At 48.5% G+C, this 21,470-nt stretch overlaps 1 protein-coding gene across 1 annotated transcript in view; it reads right to left on the bottom strand.

Moving 5' to 3' along the window:
- Positions 1 to 508: 508 nt before the first annotated feature.
- VAV3 (vav guanine nucleotide exchange factor 3) overlaps positions 509 to 21,470 on the bottom strand; it is a 315,966-nt gene continuing 295,004 nt past the window's right edge. Inside the window, exons 25-27 of the mRNA XM_066352215.1 lie at positions 18,299 to 18,428; positions 3,738 to 3,889; positions 509 to 2,641 (exon numbers count right to left, since the gene is read on the bottom strand). Of these exons, the coding sequence (XP_066208312.1) occupies positions 2,600 to 2,641; positions 3,738 to 3,889; positions 18,299 to 18,428 (324 nt within the window). The 3' untranslated portion in view covers positions 509 to 2,599. The remainder of the gene's footprint in view (positions 2,642 to 3,737; positions 3,890 to 18,298; positions 18,429 to 21,470) is intronic.

Here is a 21,470-nt window from a genome sequence, read left to right as displayed (position 1 = left end):
ACCCACAGTCATCCAAGGTATGAAGTGGAAAATTCCAGATATAAACGATTCGTAAGTTTTAAACTGCACGCCATTCTGTGTAGCATGATGAAATCTTGCGCTGCCCTGCTCCATCTCGCCCAGGGTTTTAATCAGCCCTTTGTCCCGCCTATCCGCACAGGAAGTGCGACCTGCCTGTCAGTCACCTTGTCGCCATCAAGGGTGCAGTACCTTGGCGTTTGTGTTCAAGTCACCCTTATTTTACATAACAATGCCACATTCACATAACATTTATCACTGTATATCATTTTAATTGAATTTTATTAGTTACTGTTCATCTCTTACTGTTTGATTTATAAAATTAAACTTAATCATAGGTATGCAGGTACAGGGAAAACCATAGCCTCTACAGGGTCTGGTGTCATTCGAGGATTCGGACATCCACTGGGGGTCCTGGTCCATCCCCCATGAATAAGGGGTCGTCCTGTCTGTCCAGTTATGAGATCATTCAATGGAAAGACTCTTCATCTCTCAAGAAATCAATTTTAATGCAAGTCGTAACTATTTACTGTATTGACATATTTACAAAATATTACAAAGTGAAATACCACTCTAACTCACCATGTTACACCAGGGCTGCACACAGGTAAGACAAAGGACGTGGAAAAAAACATTTACTTCCGTCTTTGGCATTAGAAATCTACACAAATCCGCAGCGTCCAAAGTTTCCAATACAAAGTATTAAACACAGACAAAGATGTAGCCGGTGACAGCGTGAAAAGTGGCTCTAATATTGTATCTTCTGCTAGGAACGCCCCCACCCCAGGTCCATGAAATGCAACAGGAAGACTAAACCCCATCTGTAAGGAAGGTAGCCTCGTGGCTGAAACAACAACAAAAGAAACAATACAAACTACCATACCCAGCACAGGGGTGTTTCAATTTGCACGAAGCTGTTCTCCCCAGACAGCAGACAGTAACAAATGAGACGTTCCCAGACACAGTCGCAGATAAGACCTCAGGGGAAGAATCCACTCCAGGACACCGTGAGGGCATGACTTTACTGTACAGAACATTGTATAAAATGCATTTTCATGATCATGTACACATATACAAAAAACTTAACTGGTTTTAACAAACAAATAATAATTTCTCTAAAACACAATCACAGTTTACATCATTCTGAGGTAAAGGTCCTGAATCTATCCTCTATGAGATGGCCTAGCCCACAAGGGCCTTTGTAGAGGGGAGGGTGGCCATTCAACATCCAGTTCTGGAATTCAGGTGGGGTTGAGGGGTGTGCAGGTGACTCCTAGCGCATTTGAGAGCTGACCCAAAATCTCAGACCTGAACACTCCTAATTGGGCTCGATTCAGTTAATGCTGCTAATGTTTGTTTTGTTTTTTTCAAACATGAAATACTCTCTGACTCTCGTCAGAACATGACAGCTGCTACAGGAAAAAAAAAATTTTTTTTCATCAGGAAAGCGCCAAGTTAGTGTCTCCACTCGACTACCTTGTCCAGGCGCTGTGTGTATCCCAGGGAGCACACATGTCAACTCCTCACATAAAAAGTGAAGGTTTGGTCAAATCAATCCACTGCAAAAACTCATCTTCCCACCAGTTAATATACCCAGGAAGGGCCTGCTGGTGGGGAGATCCTCAGTGAGAAGCTGGGGGCCCCCACTGAGTAAGACCGGAAACACCTTAGTGACCCCCCGGTCTCAGAAATGCATAAAGGACCCGGCTACACTTTTCTTCCAAAATCCTCAACAAACTTGTTTGTGCTACTATAAATGCTACAAGGAAATACAAAAATCAGCAACTATGTCCCAAGATCTCTTTTGGGGGGGGGGGGGGGACGGACGGGGTAAGGTATGTGATAATAGATGATGCTTCTATAAAATGACTTCCTATAGATCATAGCCCTTAATCTGTTTCTGCAAACCATGCCTCCTTCCTCCAGTTCCTTGCAACTACCTCTAATACGCTCGGCCAGGACCGCCTCCCAAAGTGCGGCACAGCATGCCAACACCGCCCCACGAAACCGCGAAGGCGGTGAGGATTTCCTAGGAAGACACTTTCTTTTATACACCTTTCTCTTCTTTTTATATAAAGCAACGTGCAAACACGATCAGGACATCCAGTGAATCATTAAATAATAAAAGTGTTTGCCGGGCGACGCGTCATGGTGGGGCTCTTGTTTCCCTGCGTGCTGGGTCAGGCGAGATCAAACCTCTGCTTCTCTGTACCACGCAAGGATTCTGGTGACTGGCACGTGAGAAGGAATACGCGGCAGACATCAATGGCGGGCACTCGTGGTGCCTGGCTGAGCGGAGGAAGTACTCAGGGAGATGACCCAGTGTGCTTGCAGGGCTCTCTGGGGCAGGAGAGCTCTCGGCTCCGCCCTGGTTGCTGACGATGACCGGCGGCGGGCCGCTCCTCGCACAGCTCCGGCCAGGGCAGCCTCTTTAGATCCCGGTATTAAGACGTAGGAGGAAGGACGTGGAATGGGCAGAAATGCAGCTTTGAGACGTGTCAGTTCGTTCACAGCGCCGTGCAGGCTCCTGTCTGGCCCTTCTCCGACATGTCTGGTGCCGGGTGCAATGCCGGCGTGGCCTCTACTCATCCATCTCCACGTACGTGGACGGGAACCAGCCCACCTGCGAGAGAAAAGCAACCGACAGAGCACCATGACTTTGCACCTGGCCTCTCACGGGGGTCTGCGAAGGGGGTCCCCATTCTGCTTCCCTGTCACCCTGATTAAACTGGCGTTTCCCACTGTAGGCGAGGGCGATGGGCTTTTAACCGCTCGTAGAGCCGGATGGAGTGAGTGACAGAAACGGGAGGAATAAAATAAGCCCAGGCCAGGCTCCAACGGGCTAGCAGGCAAATCAATATGCAAATGAAGTGTAACACAGGGATCTTGTACAGAACGGTCCCTACTTCCGCTACAGGACGGAACAGGACAGGAACACATGTACCCGTGCCCCCCGCCTTCCTGCTGAGACCAGCAGCCCTTAGTGTCATTGTGTACGACACCTCAACTTTCCACTCTGAGGCCGAGGGACGTGCCCCCTGCCTTCCTGCTGAGACCAGCAGCCCTCAGTGCCATTGTGTACGACACCTCAACTTTCCACTCTGAGGCCGAGGGACGTGCCCCCCGCCTTCCTGCTGAGACCAGCAGCCCTCAGTGCCATTGTGTACGACACCTCAACTTTCCACTCTGAGGCCGAGGGACGTGCCCCCCGCCTTCCTGCTGAGACCAGCAGCCCTCAGTGCCATTGTGTACGACACCTCAACTTTCCACTCTGAGGCCGAGGGACGTGCCCCCCGCCTTCCTGCTGAGACCAGCAGCCCTCAGTGCCATTGTGTACGACACCTCAACTTTCCACTCTGAGGCCGAGGGACGTGCCCCCCGCCTTCCTGCTGAGACCAGCAGCCCTTAGTGTCATTGTGTACGACACCTCAACTTTCCACTCTGAGGCCGAGGGACTTAAAGGAACTGAAATGCTCCTCAACCCTCGTCCAAACGGGAAGCCACCACACTTGCCCAAGTGAGCTGCATGAATGCCTTGATCCTGTTCATTGGATGCATTTTTCGTGAGACCTTAATCCCGGTCAACATCCCCCCCCCACCCCCCCGTCTGCAGAGCCCGAGCTCTGCGGGGTAAGGGGTAAGGGCTGCAAGGCAGGGGATGGGGGGCTGGTGGCAGCACCTTCCCTGACGGGCACAGGCACGTCCAGGGGACAGCTCACCTTGCCGTTCACCTCTCCCCTCCACCAGCCGTTGCCGCTCATCTTCGTGTAAATCTTCACCACGTCTCCCTTCAGCAGGGACAGCTCCCGCATGTCTCTGGCGCAGAAGTCGTAGCGCGCGATGGCGATGCCCAGCACTTTTGGACTCAGCACTGTGAAGACACGACGGGGAGCCCACTGATTTGCGGTTGGAGAACCCTAAGAGGCTGATGGCGGCGGGGGGAGGGGGTTAGCAAGGACTTCGAGATGCAACCATGGGTTCATTACGGACCAGTGAAAATGGTGGGGGGGAGGGCGCAAGCAGCAGAATGGCTGTTTCAATTCAATCGCGTGGAGTCAAGTTCGCTCCCTAAAGTATGAAGCCAGGGGCTCTGTTTCCACCCCCTCCAATAGCTCCCACACAGCGACTAGCTTTTGATTTGTTTTTTTTTTAAAAAAGGTTAATATCTAACTTACTATCTAAGGAGATAAAATCTAAAATAATGAGCATAAATTTTCTGATGGCATGGTAATCTATTCTCAACAAGAATGTCTAAGGTAAAAAGCTTTATGTTTTTATCTACGAGCTTTTTGACTACGACTCAAAAAAACTTAATTTTTTTGCTCGGAAAGCCCCCTGTTCAATCCGGGTGGTCACTTCTAGGCAAATGGCACTTCCTCTCCCAGCCTTTTTAAAATTTTTTTTAATTAAATTATTTGGGTTAAACTCATTGTTTTGTATATAATTGCACTCATGTGAAGAAGCGTAAATCAGTTTCCATGTGAAGACGATACAAACACCATCTTCTCTTTTCTTTCTTTCCAATGCTGCCTCACAGAGACCTTTCCCTGAAGTATGTAATCAAAACCCAGATGTCAGGGGGTTCAGCTCCAATGTACAGATGCTTTTAATGCTAGGAGCTAACTTTGTTGTTGTTGTTTTTTTAAGGAGCTAACGTACTCCCGGCCCTCACCTGTCTTGGAAGAAAAACTGCCTTCAAGCTGCACATTTGTTCGTCTCTCGTGTTTCATAGCATTTTATATTAACTTCTCCACCTGTTGCTATTTGGGGTTCGAAAGTGCTTTCAATTATGTGGTCAGTGATTCTGAGAATCACTCACCCGGGAGTGAAGGAATGTAAGTGTAAGGAGAAGAAACAAACAGACACACATCCATCTGTATCTAACAGTCCCAGAGCCCAGAGAGCCGCAGCCACAGCGATGACCTGCGACCCCGCCACCGCCCGCCCACCTGGAGACGGGGCTCCCTGGCCCGTGACTCATGGCTAGCCCACGGTAGGAATTACGTTAGTCTCCAGGTGTCGATCCTAAGATAAACGGATAGCATTGCTGTGGATTTCAGAACTGGAAAGGGAGTAAAAATAGTTCATTTTATTTTACTGTTCAGGTAAAAACCACTTCAATAGTTTTCTTGCTGAATGCTGTCCCATTATGGAGCCCTGCTCTTTCTTAGATGGGTGTCCGTAAAAATAGCCCCGGGACGGAAAAAGCCGGTTATCACCCTAACTGCGAGGCCTCACATGGGTCTCTCGGGTTCCCTAGGTTACATTTTTCTCACCTCTAAAAGGAAAGTTCTATCCTAGATGACTTCTAAGGTCCTTCCAGTTCTAAATTGTTCCAGTGATCCCACTGGAATTTTTAAAAAATCTACCAGGAAACGTAATTCATCAGGCCATAATGTACGCTTCCCCATGTCTCATAAACAACCATTCAATTCCCTAGCTAACGACAGAAATCCAGATCAAAATGCCCGTACACAGAATGATGGGCAGAGCCATCCTGCGGTGCGATCTGTGCTGAATTCTACATTCGGAGACCAAGTTGGGATTTTGGTTCTTTTTTCTTAGTGGAAGTACCCAAACACTGGCCTTTCTCAATGAAATTGATCCTTAAGAAAACGAATGGCTCTATAGGGTGTTTCATGCCCTCTTTTATATGCTTGGCTCCCGTCCCTCTCCCACCTGTCCCAGCAGATAGAATAGAAACTGTCTCATTGAAACATATAACGGGAGCACACGCACAAACCAGGAGTGAAATGTCATGACAGACGGGGACTTGATGACAGAGGGGAGGGTGGCGCGTGCTGCGAATGTGACTCTAGGGACCGTGTGGGAGGAGATGTGTCTACATGAGAAGCCAGACGTGGAAGGCAACACGTTCTATTGGCACACAGAAGCGAGTTGAAAAGACACATAAAAACAGTAAGGTAGTACCTGACCAGAAAGGAGTGGAGGAGGGGGGGACAAAGCTGTAGTCTGGAGGGGTGACAAGAGAAAGCCCACAGAACACAGAAGGGGCTTAGAGGGAGAAAAAGAGAGAAGAGCAAAAAGAACATTTAGGTATCGGCAAAAAACATCTCCACACAGCTGTGCTGTCATCTGCAATCATAAGACAATTGTCACACGGACGCTGGGCTTGCAAGCTTCGCTCTCAGTCACTGCGCTCGTTATTTCTAAATGAAGAACGAACCAAACTTTGACACTTTGATTGACATTCATTCTGCAATTCAGGGCTGCCTATCCCAACAGCCCCCACCCTGTTGCGCCAGTGGAAAGGCAGAGTCTGCAAAGTCTCAGTGTAAAAATACGCTTCGTATCAAAACTGATATAAAGAAGGTAAGAGCCTGTAGGCTGGTGTCAACCAGACACGCGTGGGCCACCGCCAAGTTCAAGAAATTCACTCGTAGGGACAGACTCGTCAGGACCCTCCCCCAACCCCGACTGAGCATGCGCGTGCGCATGCCAGCTTATTTCCGAAAATAAAACACGCACCGCTCCAAATCCTGTCCCATTTGGAAAAGGCGGCAAGTTCGTTCCCCAAATTGTAGGGATGTAGAGAAAAGTTATACGTCCTTGGACGCTCCAAAGCTTTTCACTTTACTCCCCGTAAGAGCTAACGCTTATCAAATGGTTCTGAAGTGTTGGGTGCCAAGCCCAACGTTTCAGATTCAGCGTTTCAGGTGTTCGCCACCACAGCCCCAGGAGGAAGAAACTCGGACTGTTCCGCCTTCATATCTGCCAGGAACCGATTGTCACACCCAGGCAGTGTGACCCCGGGATCCAGACTCTGCAACCACCGTCTGGATTTAGGGACCTCCATTGCCAGTTACAAAACTCTACCCACTGACACCGTGGAGTCAGGGGAACGGAAAAGGAAGGCATGGTCACCCGTGTTCTCCCGGTATTTATTTTCCCCTTCATCCACGTGATAGGTCATGTGGTTGGGCTGTCTGTGAGCCACCGTGAGCCCGCAGTTCCCAGGCCTCTGGCAGGCTGCTGCAGCTACGTGACTCCGTTCTCGCCACTGAGATAGAAGCCAAAGTAGCATAAGGCAGCTCCGGGTCCCTGTCCTGGCGAGGCAGTGGGCACTCGGCTGTTGTTGCTGATTCTATCCTACTGTCTAGAATGGGACAGCTACTATCTTGGGCCACAAGCAGGATGGCCTCCCTGTAAGGACGGCTCAGCAAGAACTTGGGGGAACTCGGTTACTTACGATTTCCGGGCAGAGCTTTCCTCCACACAGCCCTGGACTGACGACTTACAGGATTTTATGGGAGAAACAAATGTCTACCCTGGTGAACCAATGGTTTGAGGGTTTCTGTTACTGGTACCTGGACCCCTTTAAAACTGTAACAAAAAGATTTCTGTGGCCAAATATGAGGAGAATGGAGTCTAAAGAAACAGAATAAGTCCGTATAATTAAATGTATTCTGCCTCCTGTCAGGTCACTGCTTGATTTGAGAGCCACCGGTTTCTTTTCAGTTAATACTCTTACAGGAAAAGGTTCTAGGGGTACGTAAGAATAGCAGTGATGCCCTGGCCGGATGGCTCAGTGGTAGAGTGTCAGCCCAGCATGTGGAAGTCCCAGGTTTGATTCCCAGTCAGGGCACACAGGAGAAGTGCCTGTCTGCTACCTCCACCTCTCCCCCTCTCACTTCTCTCTCTCTCTCTCTCTCTCTCTCTCTTCTCCCCTCCTGCAGCCATGGCTCGATTAGAGCGAGTTGCCCCTGAGCGCTGAGGACCGCTCCATGGCTTCCACCTCAGGCGCTGAAAGATGGCTCTGGCTGCAACAGAGCAAGGGCCCCAGATGGGCAGAGCATCGCCCCCTGGTGGGCATGCCAGGTAGATCCCACTCAGGGCGCATGCGGGAGTCTGTCTCTCTGCTTCCCCACTTCTCACACACACACAAAAAAATAATAAAGAATAGCAGTGACTCAGTAAGGGGATTCCCAGACGCCACCCACATAGACTGGCCAAGAGAACTGGAAGGGGTTCATCTGTTCTAGAACATGGATGTAGGAGGCCTCCTAGGGGCACTGACACATTCACGACACTTTTCTCACGAAGCCTCACATACTGGCCTTTACCTACTCTGAAGCATGTCCTTGTTGATGATTAAGATTCTCTTCCAAGCCACTGTATGGTCCACATTATACTTTTTATTTTTAAATGCAGTGGTCCATGCTATTACAACCACTTGCACCACTGGTCCGGTTCATTTACTGCCGTACAATATAACTGACATCTTTTCACTTCCTTGAGGTCAGGACATACCCATTCTTAGAGAGAGGAGAGGATGTCACCTCTAATTTAATGAGAAAAATGGCACACACCTAACTCTATAATGGGCAAAAAATCAGGAGACAAGATTCCCGTCCCTGGCCTGTGAGGACTGGAACCAGAGCCCTCATTCTACCCATCTGGCGTTTCCTGCAGGGACCAGTTTCTCAATGTCCACCCGTGACTCTCTCCTTCTGGGACTATTGCATCCATAAATTAATAAAAGAAGCGCATGTTTCTTTTCTAACTTCTAAATAAGGTAATTAAAACCAAGAGGCTGAAATATAACAAGAGATAAGTTCCCCCTGGAAAGAAGAAATCAATGAAAACACAACTAAACTCAATTTAAACAATTTCGACAACAGGCAGATATAGTAGCTCAGATTGTGTGCCTGTCATCTTAAAACAGCTAACATTCCTGAAGTATCATGGGTAATGCCTCATCAAAGGACTTGGATCCCTGTTGCAAATACGTAGTGTTGGTGTGACACCCTAAACGCCTATTGGCGCTGGCATTCATTTCAATTAGTTAAATTAGGATCATCTTAAAACTTATCTAAAATCGTATAATCTTAAAGAAATGGTAGTTATTTCCCCGCGGTTAGGCCTTGGCTTCACTCTGAACTGAACTTTCCCCCCCGATGAATGGAACAGACTCTTAAGACGTGCCTTGGCCTCTCGCCTGAATTCCAGCCTGTGAGCGCCAACGTCTTCATGACGCCGCTCTGAGGTACAACCCTTATCGCCAATTCAACTTGCCTGAAACCAAACTCAGCTTGAAAATCGACTATCCTCCCTGGAGTTGTTCAATCCTCCACATTTCTGCCCTTTTTTCAAAACGACTTCTGTGTTCTCTTTGCAAAATCACTACCCCGCCTCCCAATCGGCCTTCCTGCTTTCTCCTTTCTTCCCGCCCTACTCCAAATACTGCCTCCCAGCTACTCCCGGGAAAGGCGGCCACCTCGTTCGTCTTCCTAAATTAGGAAATGCAGTCCACTCGCCACCTGAACTCCGTGAGGAGTCACCGCCTGGCCGTGTCCTGCTTTCCTAACCCCGACCTCGTGTCCTTGTCCCACACACAGTCCTCTCACCCACACCAGTTTCCCAACCCCCCCCCCCCCCAGGCCTCAGGTTCATCTTCAACTCAGAACTTATGCTCGTTCTCAACGCTGCTCCCCCCTCTCCCCCCGGCTAACCGCACGCTCCCTGTCTCCCAAGCTCGCTCGGCTCCCTTCCTCGGACTTTCCCTGGCCAGCCCGACCCTTGCCCCCTTTGTCTGTCTTTCTCGCCACCTGTGAGGCACTCGCACCACGGCGCTCCCTGACCCCGCTGCTCAGTCACTCCACGTGCTCCTGGGCTGCATGTCCCGTCAGTCACCGGTTCTGCAGAGCAGGGGCCGGCTCGGCCGTGCCTGCTGCGTTCCCCCCTGAAGGACGCCCCCCCACCCCCCGAGCGAGGCCGCTGGAGCTGCGGAGCGGACAAGTACCACGGCAGGGTAGCTCGTCTCCCAAGCTCCTTCGGTCTCCTCCTCCTATTCGCTGAGCTCGCCTCCCTGCTCGTCAGACTTCCAACAAAAGCCAGCACCACGCGCAGAAAAGAACGTGAGCTGCACGCAGCTCTGACTCCCCGGGACGCCTGACAGCCACAGTCGACCCATGAGAGTCCTACGATAACTGCGATTTTTTTTTTTTCCTGAGACGCCGACCAGCTATTAAATACTGCAGGAAACCTGCTGTGTACCTGTGGGGTCAGTTCCTCCCACCACCCAGGGTAACGCTCTCAACCACGTGTGCTCAGGACTGGGAGGGATGCTTTCCACTCTTCTACACACTGCAACCCGACCTTGTGTCTCTGCTCTCCCCAGACGTCACTCTCCATCGCCCTCGGCTCCTTAATTCTCTCCCGTGGACGACATAGCATGTAACTGCCTGGCACCTCTGGAGACAAGAGTATCCGATGACATGCTTCCCTAGGAGAGTCTGACTTTAAATCCAGATGTAAGCAATGCAGAAGAAGGTATTTGATACAAGCAGGCAGAATGGTAACCCTTTGAGTAGTATGAACATTCGTGTACGTCCTCACTCAAAGGGTTAACCTGCAAAACATAGTTATAGCCATACTGAGAATATATGCACCTGTTTCTACCCATACAGGTCCATGTTTTCTTCATCAAACTCCTCCTACTCTACCCAAGACACGACAATGGAAGAATCGGAAATAACCAAGTAACAGTGACATTCAAACCAGAATTCTGAGGGCCCTGTTTTTTCCTGGATTACTCCACCACTTAAAATGATAGACAATCTTCCTGCCAGGACATCCCATTATTTTGGTAAGCTTCTTTGAAAAAAACTATTTTTTTTATAACTGTGCCCACCGAGACAATATTAAATCAACATTGAGATCATTTTCATTGAAGTGATCGTTTGCAAACTGCATGCTTTAGTTAAGGGCCTCACCTGCTTCCTCAAACATTTTTCAGTCCTACTCACAGACATAGGAGACCCTGGCTCGGTGAGACCACCACCTTCAGGCGGGTCTCCCTGATTACGGTTCTAGGCACGATGCCTTGTCTGCAAGCAGGCTAACTTCATGGAGCATGAGCAGATAACTGGCCCACGCTTTAGTGACAACTCTTCTCCCTAGGAACTAATAATGAACCATTAGCGAATGTTTTCCAGTTCTGAGGCTTGGCCAAGAAGATGAAGCCACATGGCATGGTCATACGTCAATTAAAAGAAGAAAAACGGCCCTGGCCGGTTGGCTCAGCGGTAGAGCGTCGGCCTGGCGTGCGGGGGACCCGGGTTCGATTCCCAGCCAGGGCACATAGGAGAAGCGCCCATTTGCTTCTCCACCCCCACCCCCCTCCTTCCTCTCTGTCTCTCTCTTCCCCTCCCGCAGCCAAGGCTCCATTGGAGCAAAGATGGCCCGGGCGCTGGGGATGGCTCCTTGGCCTCTGACCCAGGCGCTAGAGTGGCTCTGGTCGTGGCAGAGCGACAGCCCCGAGGGGCAGAGCATCGCCCCCTGGTGGGCAGAGCGTCGCCCCTGGTGGGCGTGGGTGGATCCCGGTCGGGCTCATGCGGGAGTCTGTCTGACTGTCTCTCCCCATTTCCAGCTTCAGAAAAATACAAAAGAAAAAAAAAGAAAAAAAAAGAAAAACATAGTGTTTTCAGTAGAATAAAAAAACGTACGAATGAATGACTGATGCCTATACTTCCGCAGTCAAGGCTAATTGATCACGGCCTTAAGTCACACGCTCTGCTTGGACCAGGCTGTTCATGTTCATGTTCATGAGTGAACGGAAATCTATTCAGTTTTCAGTAACGTTTGAAATGTGCACACTGTAGAGACCACGCTCAGTCAACACTCTTCCTCACGGAACTGTTATCAAGTCACGCTACTTTTCAAATGCCACTTTGTTTTCCATTGCATGTATAAGTAAGTGGTGCCCTAAGCATTTGCTAATCATTCCCTGGGATAGCCACTGCTTAACACTCAGCTCCAAGTTGTAATGACCACAGGTGGGCACGCTCATTTGCATAATAAAAAGCTGTCAGAAAAAAAATATCAGGCAGTTGGACCAAAGTTCCTGTCATCAACACAGTGACTGACCCCGTGAGTCTGCTGCCCGGCAGTGGCCTGGGGGTTTTCTAGAAGGACTGGTTCCTACGTGGGACACTCTGAGGAGCGACCCAGGAGGCTCTTTTCATCAAGACTCTCTGCAGATGGCCTGGCAGCAGAGAGCATGCTGAGAATTTGATGAATGTTCCATTTAAATGTGGGGTCCTTAACCCGGCTTTAGTTTAGAGTTCAGACCTGTCTTCTGAGACTCCCAGCAACAGTCAGTCACAGCATCATATAGCCGCTCCCCCATCTCCCTCAGGAAAACCAACTAAAAAACCCCTTGTTTCGTGTTTAATGTATATTTCATATATTGTCACTGAAGACAAATCTGGGAACAATTCAGAATGTTTTCATTCAACTGAATGGTGACATCTGGTAAGTGTTCAAATCTTCTGTAACCTGAAATTCAGATATCACCAGATGAACTTTTATCTGGAATTATTAGAAAAAATAAACAGCTGCTTGGTAGGTACAAACATAGCAAGTCATGAACGAGATAAAACAGGAGGTAGAAGGCCTTTCCTGTTGTTATGGAAAATTAGCTCACGGGAGATTTCTGGGGATTTCAGATTATTTAAAGACATCAACTTTACTGATTCTAAATCCTTACTCTTGGAACATAATTGGCAGACACAGTACTAGCTACAAATGTGCAAAGCACTGTGTTAGGGGCTTCAGGAGGGGTGACAAGGACGACAGCATCTGACTTGACAGGAGCTTACGAATCAGCGAAGAGTCAGACACACAGGGAAGATATCGGGATGTGGAAATTATTCATCTTGGATCGAGAATGCTCTGGCGAGACTTTAGGCTCCAGCTGAGTCCCTCCCTAGTCTCCCAGTCGCTCTCGAGTCTTCTCTTGCTGGCCTAGCTCACACCTGATGGGTCATAACGCCCAGTGGGATCACCTTGGAACTACACCTTTCACCGGTGTGGGCCACATGTTGGGCCGAGCTGCCACCATCTCCCACCTGGACTGCTGCACGAGCCCCTTAACTGGTCCTTCTGTTTCTCCCTCGTTCCCCTTTTCCCTGTGCTCTTGTCTTTTTCAACAGAGAAACCAGAATGATCCTGGAAAAACTTCAAGTCAGACCACATCTCTGCTTGGTATACGTTACTCCAAGGCTTCCGTTTCCTCCGGAGTGAAAGCCTCTGTCCTATCAGGCCTCACGTGGTCTGGTGGCTTCAACCTCGCCCCGCGGCCGTCCCTGGCGTCCCCTCCGCTCTGGCTGCAGGTCGTCCACGCTCCGTCCTTTGCGCTGGCTGTCCCCCGGCCCCCCAGCGCTGACTTGTACTTTTTCCCTCAAGGTCACGTGTATGGTGGCCATGACCCCGGATGCCTTTGTCAGTTGGCATGACTATGCTATTTGTCACCACATCCAAAGGAACACGCTAATGGATATTTTGTTTGCAAACCCGCCTGCCGCTCCGCGCTTTTTCAAACACCAGCGAGACACACAGCACGTTAATACCGCTTTGTCTCCCGTGGACCTCGGGTCCTGACGTCCCTTACTGAGCCTTCTGCACGCCTGCTTCATGAAAGGCGCTCAGCAAAGTTCAATTCCGGGACAAAAACCAATGGAGGCCTGGTCCCAGGGTCCCTGGTAGCAACGCACTGAAAGAAACAACTAAACCTATATACACCTTACACTACAGTCCACGTAAACTATGAAATGAAGTGTCAACGATTCATAAAACTCCGTCTTCAACCCAGACCGCTACCGACTGAACCACCGAGTGCGCACAGGTACCGAAAATTCTGTGCCAGACTGAACGTATCACCTTCTCCCAAACCCGGCCACCCCTCTGCTTCCTGGGCGACGTCTTCCCCACGGACCAGCTGTCCACGGCAAGTACTATGTACCACACTTGAACCAATTCTACCCCAACTCCTTCATCGGGTCGGCTCAACCTCCAGGATGTGCTCAGACCTACCCGCCGTCCTACTCCACTGCCCGTTCCACGTTTGCGCGAACCGCCCTCGTGCCGCCCACAGATGTGGGCGGTCGCTTCCCGACGCCTCTCGTTTCTGCCCATGCGCCGTCCCGGCCCCTCCGCACAGAGTGGCCAGCGACCTTCCAAACCAAGGTCAATCAGTTCACATCCCTTTCCGCGTACAAAGCCTCACGCTCTCTCCAGTGCGCTCGCCGTGCTCCGGGCATGCTGATGTCTTCCAGCTGCTTACACACACGAAGCCCCTTCCGTTTAGGGTCCTGCCCGCAGCGGCTCTCCACGGCGACCCACACGGAGCCTTTTCGTTTTGCCTACATGTCACCTCTTCAGAATGGCCTCCCCTTCCCCTGCAGGTGGAACAGGCCCTCCCATCATTCCCTTCCCCCGCCCGTCTGCTTCACGAGGCTTCTGAACACTCGCGGTTGTTTATGTTTGTTCCTGTCCGCCAAGTTGTCTAGCATGTTCAAGGGTCGTAACTCCGGCATCCGGCGCAGGACCTGGCGCACAGTAAGTGTGGCATAAATATTTGTTGAATAACAGAATGAGTGAATAAGCAAATACAATGAGGTCACAGGTAAGAAAGAGAAGGTTTCAAAGAGGACCCACTGGGTGGTCTCCATGCCCCCAAAAGAGTGCCCCCGGCACCCCCGCAGCTGGGCAGGTAAAAAAGGAGATAGTTCTCTCAGCTAATGGGATCAACCCCAATTTCCAAGACTTTTAATTCTGAAGTCATGCAGAGCTACAGAAAAGTAGCAAGGATAGAACAAAGAATCCCCATAGACTTTTTCCTCAAACCCCTTAAATGTTCACATTTTACTGTGTTTACCGATTTCTGTGTTTTGAACCGTTTTAGAATACACTGCAGACACAATGACCCTTTATTCCTAAGTACTTAAGTGTGTACTTCCTAAAAACAAAGGCGTTTTCTTCTTAAGTAATCACAGTATGGTTATCAAAAGCAGAAAGTGCTATGACTTCATCTAGAAACTTATTCAAAACTTGTTAATTGTGCCATGCAGGTCCTTTATAGAAAAAAAAAAAGATATATATTTGTACATATTTCTGGTCCAGAATCTAACACAGGGTCCCATGTGGAATGTAGTTGTCACATCTCTTCCGTCTCTTTTCATCTGAAACAATCTTGATGATATTGACACTTGCCCGATACTGCCTCCCATGACATCGACTCTTCTGAAGAGTGCAGGCTGATTACTTTGTAGAATGTCCTTCCATTTGGGTTTGCCTGGGGTTTCCTCACCATTAGACTCAAATTATGCATTTTGGAAACAGGAATAGCACCTATTTTTCCTTTTACACTTAATAAGTTCTTGTGAGAAGATACTTTGAGATTCGTTAAATACAATGAAACCAACACTTTTTTTTTTTTTTTTTTTTTTAATTAGCGAACTCAACTCTGTGGTCCAATTAATAAGAACTTGGGGAAAACGTCTGAGGTCTGGTTATGGGTTATGAAATAACTAATTGGGCAACTTCTCCTGGTGTAATTGGTCTATTAGCATTCTTCTCTGCCTCCTTCTCTCATGCGTTCAAAGAAAGATATCTCCGATGCTATCTTTGGAAGAGCGTCCTAACGTATCTAATCTCTTTCCTCATCTATCCGATGAGAAAGCAGAGGCCCGGACAGGCTGCGCGACGGGCCCAAGGTCAGAGCCGCTCAGCAGCACACCTGAAAATAAGTGTGTGCTCCTGTGAATCAAGAAAGACAGGAGTCTGTCAGTCTAGAGCCCTTCAAATACCAACCCCTTCGGGCGCACAGGACGCAGGCTAGGGCGGCCATGCTGCGACCACTGTGGATGCTGAAGGGATTCTGACAGACGCACAGAACAGCACAGAATGTCACCCGTGGGGTCACCGCGGCTTCCCGGGAAGCACAGCTGCTGACGGCTCCACCCGAGTCGTCCGTCTGTTCTAGCCCCCTTCTTCCTCTCTTGGAAACACTCGAGTCATTCCAAAGGCAAAAAATAAAATCACACGGCCTTGCTGACAATGGGCTGCTCACTCTGAACTGCTCTGTGCCCTTTGCCTGATACTCTGGCCTCCTGTTTAATTCTAACACATACACACACACACACACACACACGCGCGCGCGCGCGCGCACCGGTGTGAGGGAATTCTGTCATAATTGTATCATGTTTTACTAACTTGAAGACTAACGTTCTAACCTAGACTAATACTGAAGCCTGCAGTCTCTCCTACACTTCTCTGGGACTTCCTTTCCAGGGTGACTATAGTACATATGAAAAAAAAACAAAAAATCAGCAGCCGGTTTCAGGAATTGGAACTTAATATCAACCTGTCCCCAGAACACAGGGTGTTTCTAGGCTGTGGCTTGCCTGCTCTGTGGACTGTCCTTGCCTTATGGCATCGTCCAACCCCGTCTGCAGGTAAAAGCTATATTTAGGTGACAGCAGAGATCAGAACTACAGAGCCATCCTGCACACCCATCCGGGGTAGGACAGACAGCATGTCCTCCTGGCCACCGCCTGACAAGCTCGGGGTGCTAACTATCTGAACATGGAAGCTGTTTCATTAAGGGTTAGCCTTCATCAGAACTTAGTATAAGCAAGGTCTACTTTAAAAAAATCATAAAAGCGGCTGACCTGTGGTGGCGCAGTGGATAAAATGTTGACCTGGAATGCTGAGGTTGCCAGTTCGAAACCCTGGGCTTGCCTGGTCAAGGCACATATGGGAGTTGATGCTTTCTGCTCCTCCCCCTGTTCTTTCTTTCTTTCCCCTCCCTTCTGCTCTTTCTCTATTAAAAATGAATTTTAAAAAAAGAGGGTCAAAAAAAAAATCATAAAAGCAAAGCGGTAAATGACTATGAGTTAAATCAGTAATGTTATTCCACTCTTACCAATGTCAGAAAATGTTTTCTGTGTCAGAGGAGGAGTTACTAGTAGTGTAGAAGTTGGGGAGGCTGAGTCAGCAGCAGCAGACTTTTACTGAGTGCTGACCACACGCAGGCACCATGCTGAATGCCCTCTGCACAGAACACCTCGGCTAACCCTCAGAGCCATCGAGTGTTCATGAACACCCATTGTTGTAGAAAATACTGATACTACAGAAAGTCAGCAGCAAATGAAGCTTTGGGGCCGTATCACAAATCTGACTTCGAGGTATAATCCTGTTACACAGGAATGAGAGCATAACCTGGGCATGTTGACCATCAAGCGATTACCGCTGACCGAAGTCCTCCCTCCTTGCCTTCCAGTCACTTTAGGAGTGACGTCGTCTCTGATCGCCAACATAAAAATATAAAACTCCTCACCCTGCGCAAGAATCTAAGATAACTGGGTAACACTGGGCTAAAATAAAATAGATGACTTGTAACAGGGGTTTAAAGTTTCCAGCTCAGGCGTGCTCTGACTACTTTGATTGCACTTTTATCACACATCCTTGTGAAGTTATTCAAATTAAAAAAAAAACAAAAACAACTGCTAGCTGATGTGACAAATTACTTGTATTTCTACTTCTATGAAGTGTATGGAATTTTACTGATGGTGTCAGAGCCCTGAGCATTCCCTGTTTCTCTCTCCGTTTCTGCTTTTAGTGGGGGGAGGGGTGGAGTTGAAGTTCTGTTACACTGAGATAAATTCTTTCTTGAAATACCTCTGGAAATTCCAATTTTGCTTAGGCTAAGGATTCAATAAGTAATAGAATTGCATTCATTTCTCCTCCAAAACAGTTTTTAAAAAAAAGATATCAATATAAGAGAATGAAATCAAATCTTATTGCCAATGTTTTTGATCAGGATGGTCTCTCTCTAAGTTCTGTCTGCCTCGGGGAAGGTGAGATGACATTAACAGTGACAAGAGAAAAGGTTTTGATGGAACTCCCACTCCAACTAGAACCTACTTTTGGTCCGTGTGCTGACCTTTGGTATGAAGCGTTGTGGCCCGTGCTCTTTCCGAAAGAAAGTGGCTAGTGTTTACTTTCAGACAGCACAGCATCAGAACTCCGAAAGGAATGTCTGAAATAGGCTCAATCACAAGGAGACGGGGGATGGGAGGCTGGATGAGACCCTTCTACATGGGCCTTGCTTAAATACTCTTACTCCAATGACAGTATGACCACAAACACGTGTAAATTCCAAAGAGTCTGGCTGATGTAAAAAAAAAAAAATCACTGCAAAGTACAAACTTACATGTTAACACACCCTTTATGGTTTTTGATGGGATTTCTGAACAAAGACCCGATTTTTAATTTGGCACAGCGAACCACACCTAGGAATGTTCATAAACCTGCCGCTCTGGCTGATTCAGCTCAGCTAGGAAAATTCCTGGCTTAAAGCGTTAGCATATTAATTGGTTTACATTTCAAACTTGGGAATAAAGACGTTGAACGTTCTCGTGCCTCCACTCCTTAAGCGACAGCAAACGGTATGGTGCCAACTGATGGTACTCACAGCTGTTGCTCGCTCGGGTAGCCCTCTGTCCGGCTGGGTGTTCAGGCTCCTTGTACGGAAACTGGAGCGTCGTATCCAAGGTTCTGAACCCTTCTTTCAGGGAATGGTGCTTGTAATACTCCACAAGTTCCTTTAAGGCAACAAGAAGACAAGAGAATTTTTAATAAAGACAGGTCTGCTCTCAAAACACACAGACCCCTTGACATAGATCCACCTAAGGATGGTCAACTTAATGCTGAGTTTTCCGTAAGTCCATGGAAAAGTCGATAGTAAGCACTCCCGGCGGCCCGCGCAGACGCGGCACCTGCCTAAGCGCCCGCCTCTGTTGCCAGGGCCACGCATCACGTGAGCCACCCCATTACCATTCACGGACTCCAAACATCCTGTGCGTCTCCCCTCAGATACGGCAACTGAAAAGAAGCCACAGTCAGCCTCAATTTCAGAACAGCAATTATTGTTCTTATTTACGAAATACTTGCCTTTCGAAACAAAAATAAAGGGAACAGCTGTTTGCTGAATATATAGCAATTTCTAGTTTCCTGCGCTTATGAGATCGCGGAGGAGCAAACTTGACTGGCAATGTACTTTTCTGCGGTAAACCCAAACCGATAAACCAAACCACTGGTGCTACTTGGCATTGCTTCTGGCTTACGATGGCGGTCGGTGCCCACCTCCCCGCGCTGCGCACCCTCCGGTCCTTACAGAGGTCGGGAACGTGGTTCCTTCCAATTTCCTCTAATACCTGATTCGCCTAGGATACACCCACGCCTAATATCACCCCCCTCCACCATCTTTCATTCTCAAATCTCAGGAAATTTCTTTTGCTATGCTGATTTCGTGGATTCTGCACAAATCTGAATCCCTGTACTTGAAACAGAAATTAGACAACAGCGGAAAATGCCCGTCATCACAGGATGAGCACCGGGGCTGGAACATCTCTTGCGGACCCCTGAAAGTAAAGTACGAGCAACGTCACTTTTAACTGAGTTATGTGTTGCTTTCATTGTAGCACAGTGGCTGAAAAAACAGTAGAAAACCAACTCATTTCTCCTAAAACTCACGCTGAGATCAACTCAATATTTCCATCCAGTAGTTATGTTCAAAGTTTCCAAAACAAATCAATCGGGCCAAAAAAAAAAAAAAAAAACACTCGGAAGAAGAAAGAGAACCATCGATGATTTATTAAGTATTTATGACCAGACTCGGAGCTGAGGAGGGCCGCGCGTGGCACGTGGTGCATGGTGCGTGGGCGGTGCCAGGAGTCTCAGCGATTCTGAAGACCAGGCCCTGCCCGCCCAGGGGTCTCACCCTCGGAAGAGAGTGCGGGGTTAGGAGAATTCAAAGGCAAGACAGAGAACTAACTCCCTTTTGTGAGTCCTTCTCGGGGGATGAGAGATTTCATGACGGTGCTAGCTTAGCTCAAAGTGAAGAACACATGAAATTTCACAAGCCAGGAAGGAGGAAAGGGTTGTTTGACGTAGAGCCTCCAGGCAGGGAACAGACACAGGTGACAGAGACCACATTTGCAAACTCGGGGCAGCCTGATTGGGCGGAAGGCACTGAATGAAGTGGGTGGAGATTTTTCACCTCCCACATCTATGAAATGAGGACAGCAGACAATTCCACAGGCTACAGTAAAGAACGCATGGCGTGCCTGCTGCACATGACTATCGTGACAGCTGACACCATCCTCTGACCCGGCCTCTGTGGAGTTTCTCACAGTCTTCCTACAAGAAACAAGAGACAGGCCCTGTCGCCACACTGAATCTCAAGTCTCTGCGAGGTCATTCGGTGTGTGCCAGGTCGTACAGCGGGGGTCTGCCTCCGAAGGTGTGCTCCCGACAACATCACACAAGTAGCAAACAGCACGCGGAAAACAAGTGCACATGAGGGCAGGCAACAGGGAGGTGGCGTGTGCTAAGAGCCTATGATGGACCAGAGGCTCCGTTTGCAAAGACCTGAGATGCTAGGCTTTTACACACATTACAGCAATAATTTAAACACATACATATGTCCTCCTCCCCTGGACCCAGTCCATAGGAATCCTTGATGAAGCAAAGGAATTTAGAATGGGAAAGGGAGGGGAGGGGAGGGGAGAGGAGGGGAGGGGAAGGGAGGGGAGGGGAGGGGAGGGGGAGGGAGGGAGGGAGGAAGGAAGAAAGGAAGGAGGGAGGGAGGGAGGGAGGGAGGGAAGGAAGGAAGGAAGGAAGGAAGGAAGGAAGGAAGGAAGGAAGGAAGGAAGGAAGGAAGGAAGGAAGGAAGGAGGGAAGGAAGGAGAAAAGGAGGAGAATGAGAAGGGGGAAGGGAGGGGAGGAGGAAGGGAGGAGGAGGGGAGGAGAGGTGGAGAGTGGAGGGAGAGAAGGGGGAGGGAAGGGGAAGAGGAGGAAAATACCAGATAGAAATTAATATCCTCAAAATGGTTTCAATGATCAGAATCTGGCATTTGTATTATACTGGTTTTGAACATGGTTTGCAAAGGCAAAGTCTGGAATTAAATGCTAGAGACCGATATGAGTATCTAAATATTTTTAAATAAAAGGAAAAATTTTGTAAAGTCTCTGAAAGAGCCATGCACACGTTTATTGTGTAATGATGCCAACAATATCAGCGAGCTCCTCTTTCTCGGCGCATTATTTAACCTGAGTCAAGTGTCTTCTTTTCTTTAGGAAAATGACAAAAACAAACCTGAAAGCAATAAGCCAGTAACTTTGAACTTGAGTGTGACTTTGTTGTTATGGGTAAGACGGTTTTTAGGTATTACATTATGAATTAGTAGGAGTTCAACCTTAGTGAAGTTGGCTTAGAAACCCTAGAATTAATCATACTCAGAAGGACTCAAGGATCATTTAACACTGACCTACCTCCAAATTTTTAGGGAAGAAAATGAATTTTCCGAGGCCTAGGGGGTCCTGTGGATGAGTAAGCTGCAAAAACACTTCTTTTTCACTTCACTGAGCATGGACTATATCTTAGTTCCATTTTTACAGTCTTGTGCGGGTAAACCTTCCCACCTGTTTCTAAGTCGGCAGAATTAACTAGTGTCACCGCGGACCTTCTCCACATGCTTTTCTGCTTTCTGTATTTGAGCCTAATCCACCCCTGCTTTAGCCGTCATTGACCTTCAGGTACTACAAGTAAATAAGACGACTCTAAACAAAAGAACTGGCTAAGC

Source organism: Saccopteryx leptura, chromosome 11 (genome assembly GCF_036850995.1).
Source record: "Saccopteryx leptura isolate mSacLep1 chromosome 11, mSacLep1_pri_phased_curated, whole genome shotgun sequence".
Classification (NCBI taxonomy): Eukaryota; Metazoa; Chordata; class Mammalia; order Chiroptera; family Emballonuridae; genus Saccopteryx; species Saccopteryx leptura.
The sequence above is the reverse complement of the archived record's forward strand: the minus strand, read 5'-3'. Positions and strand labels throughout refer to the sequence as shown.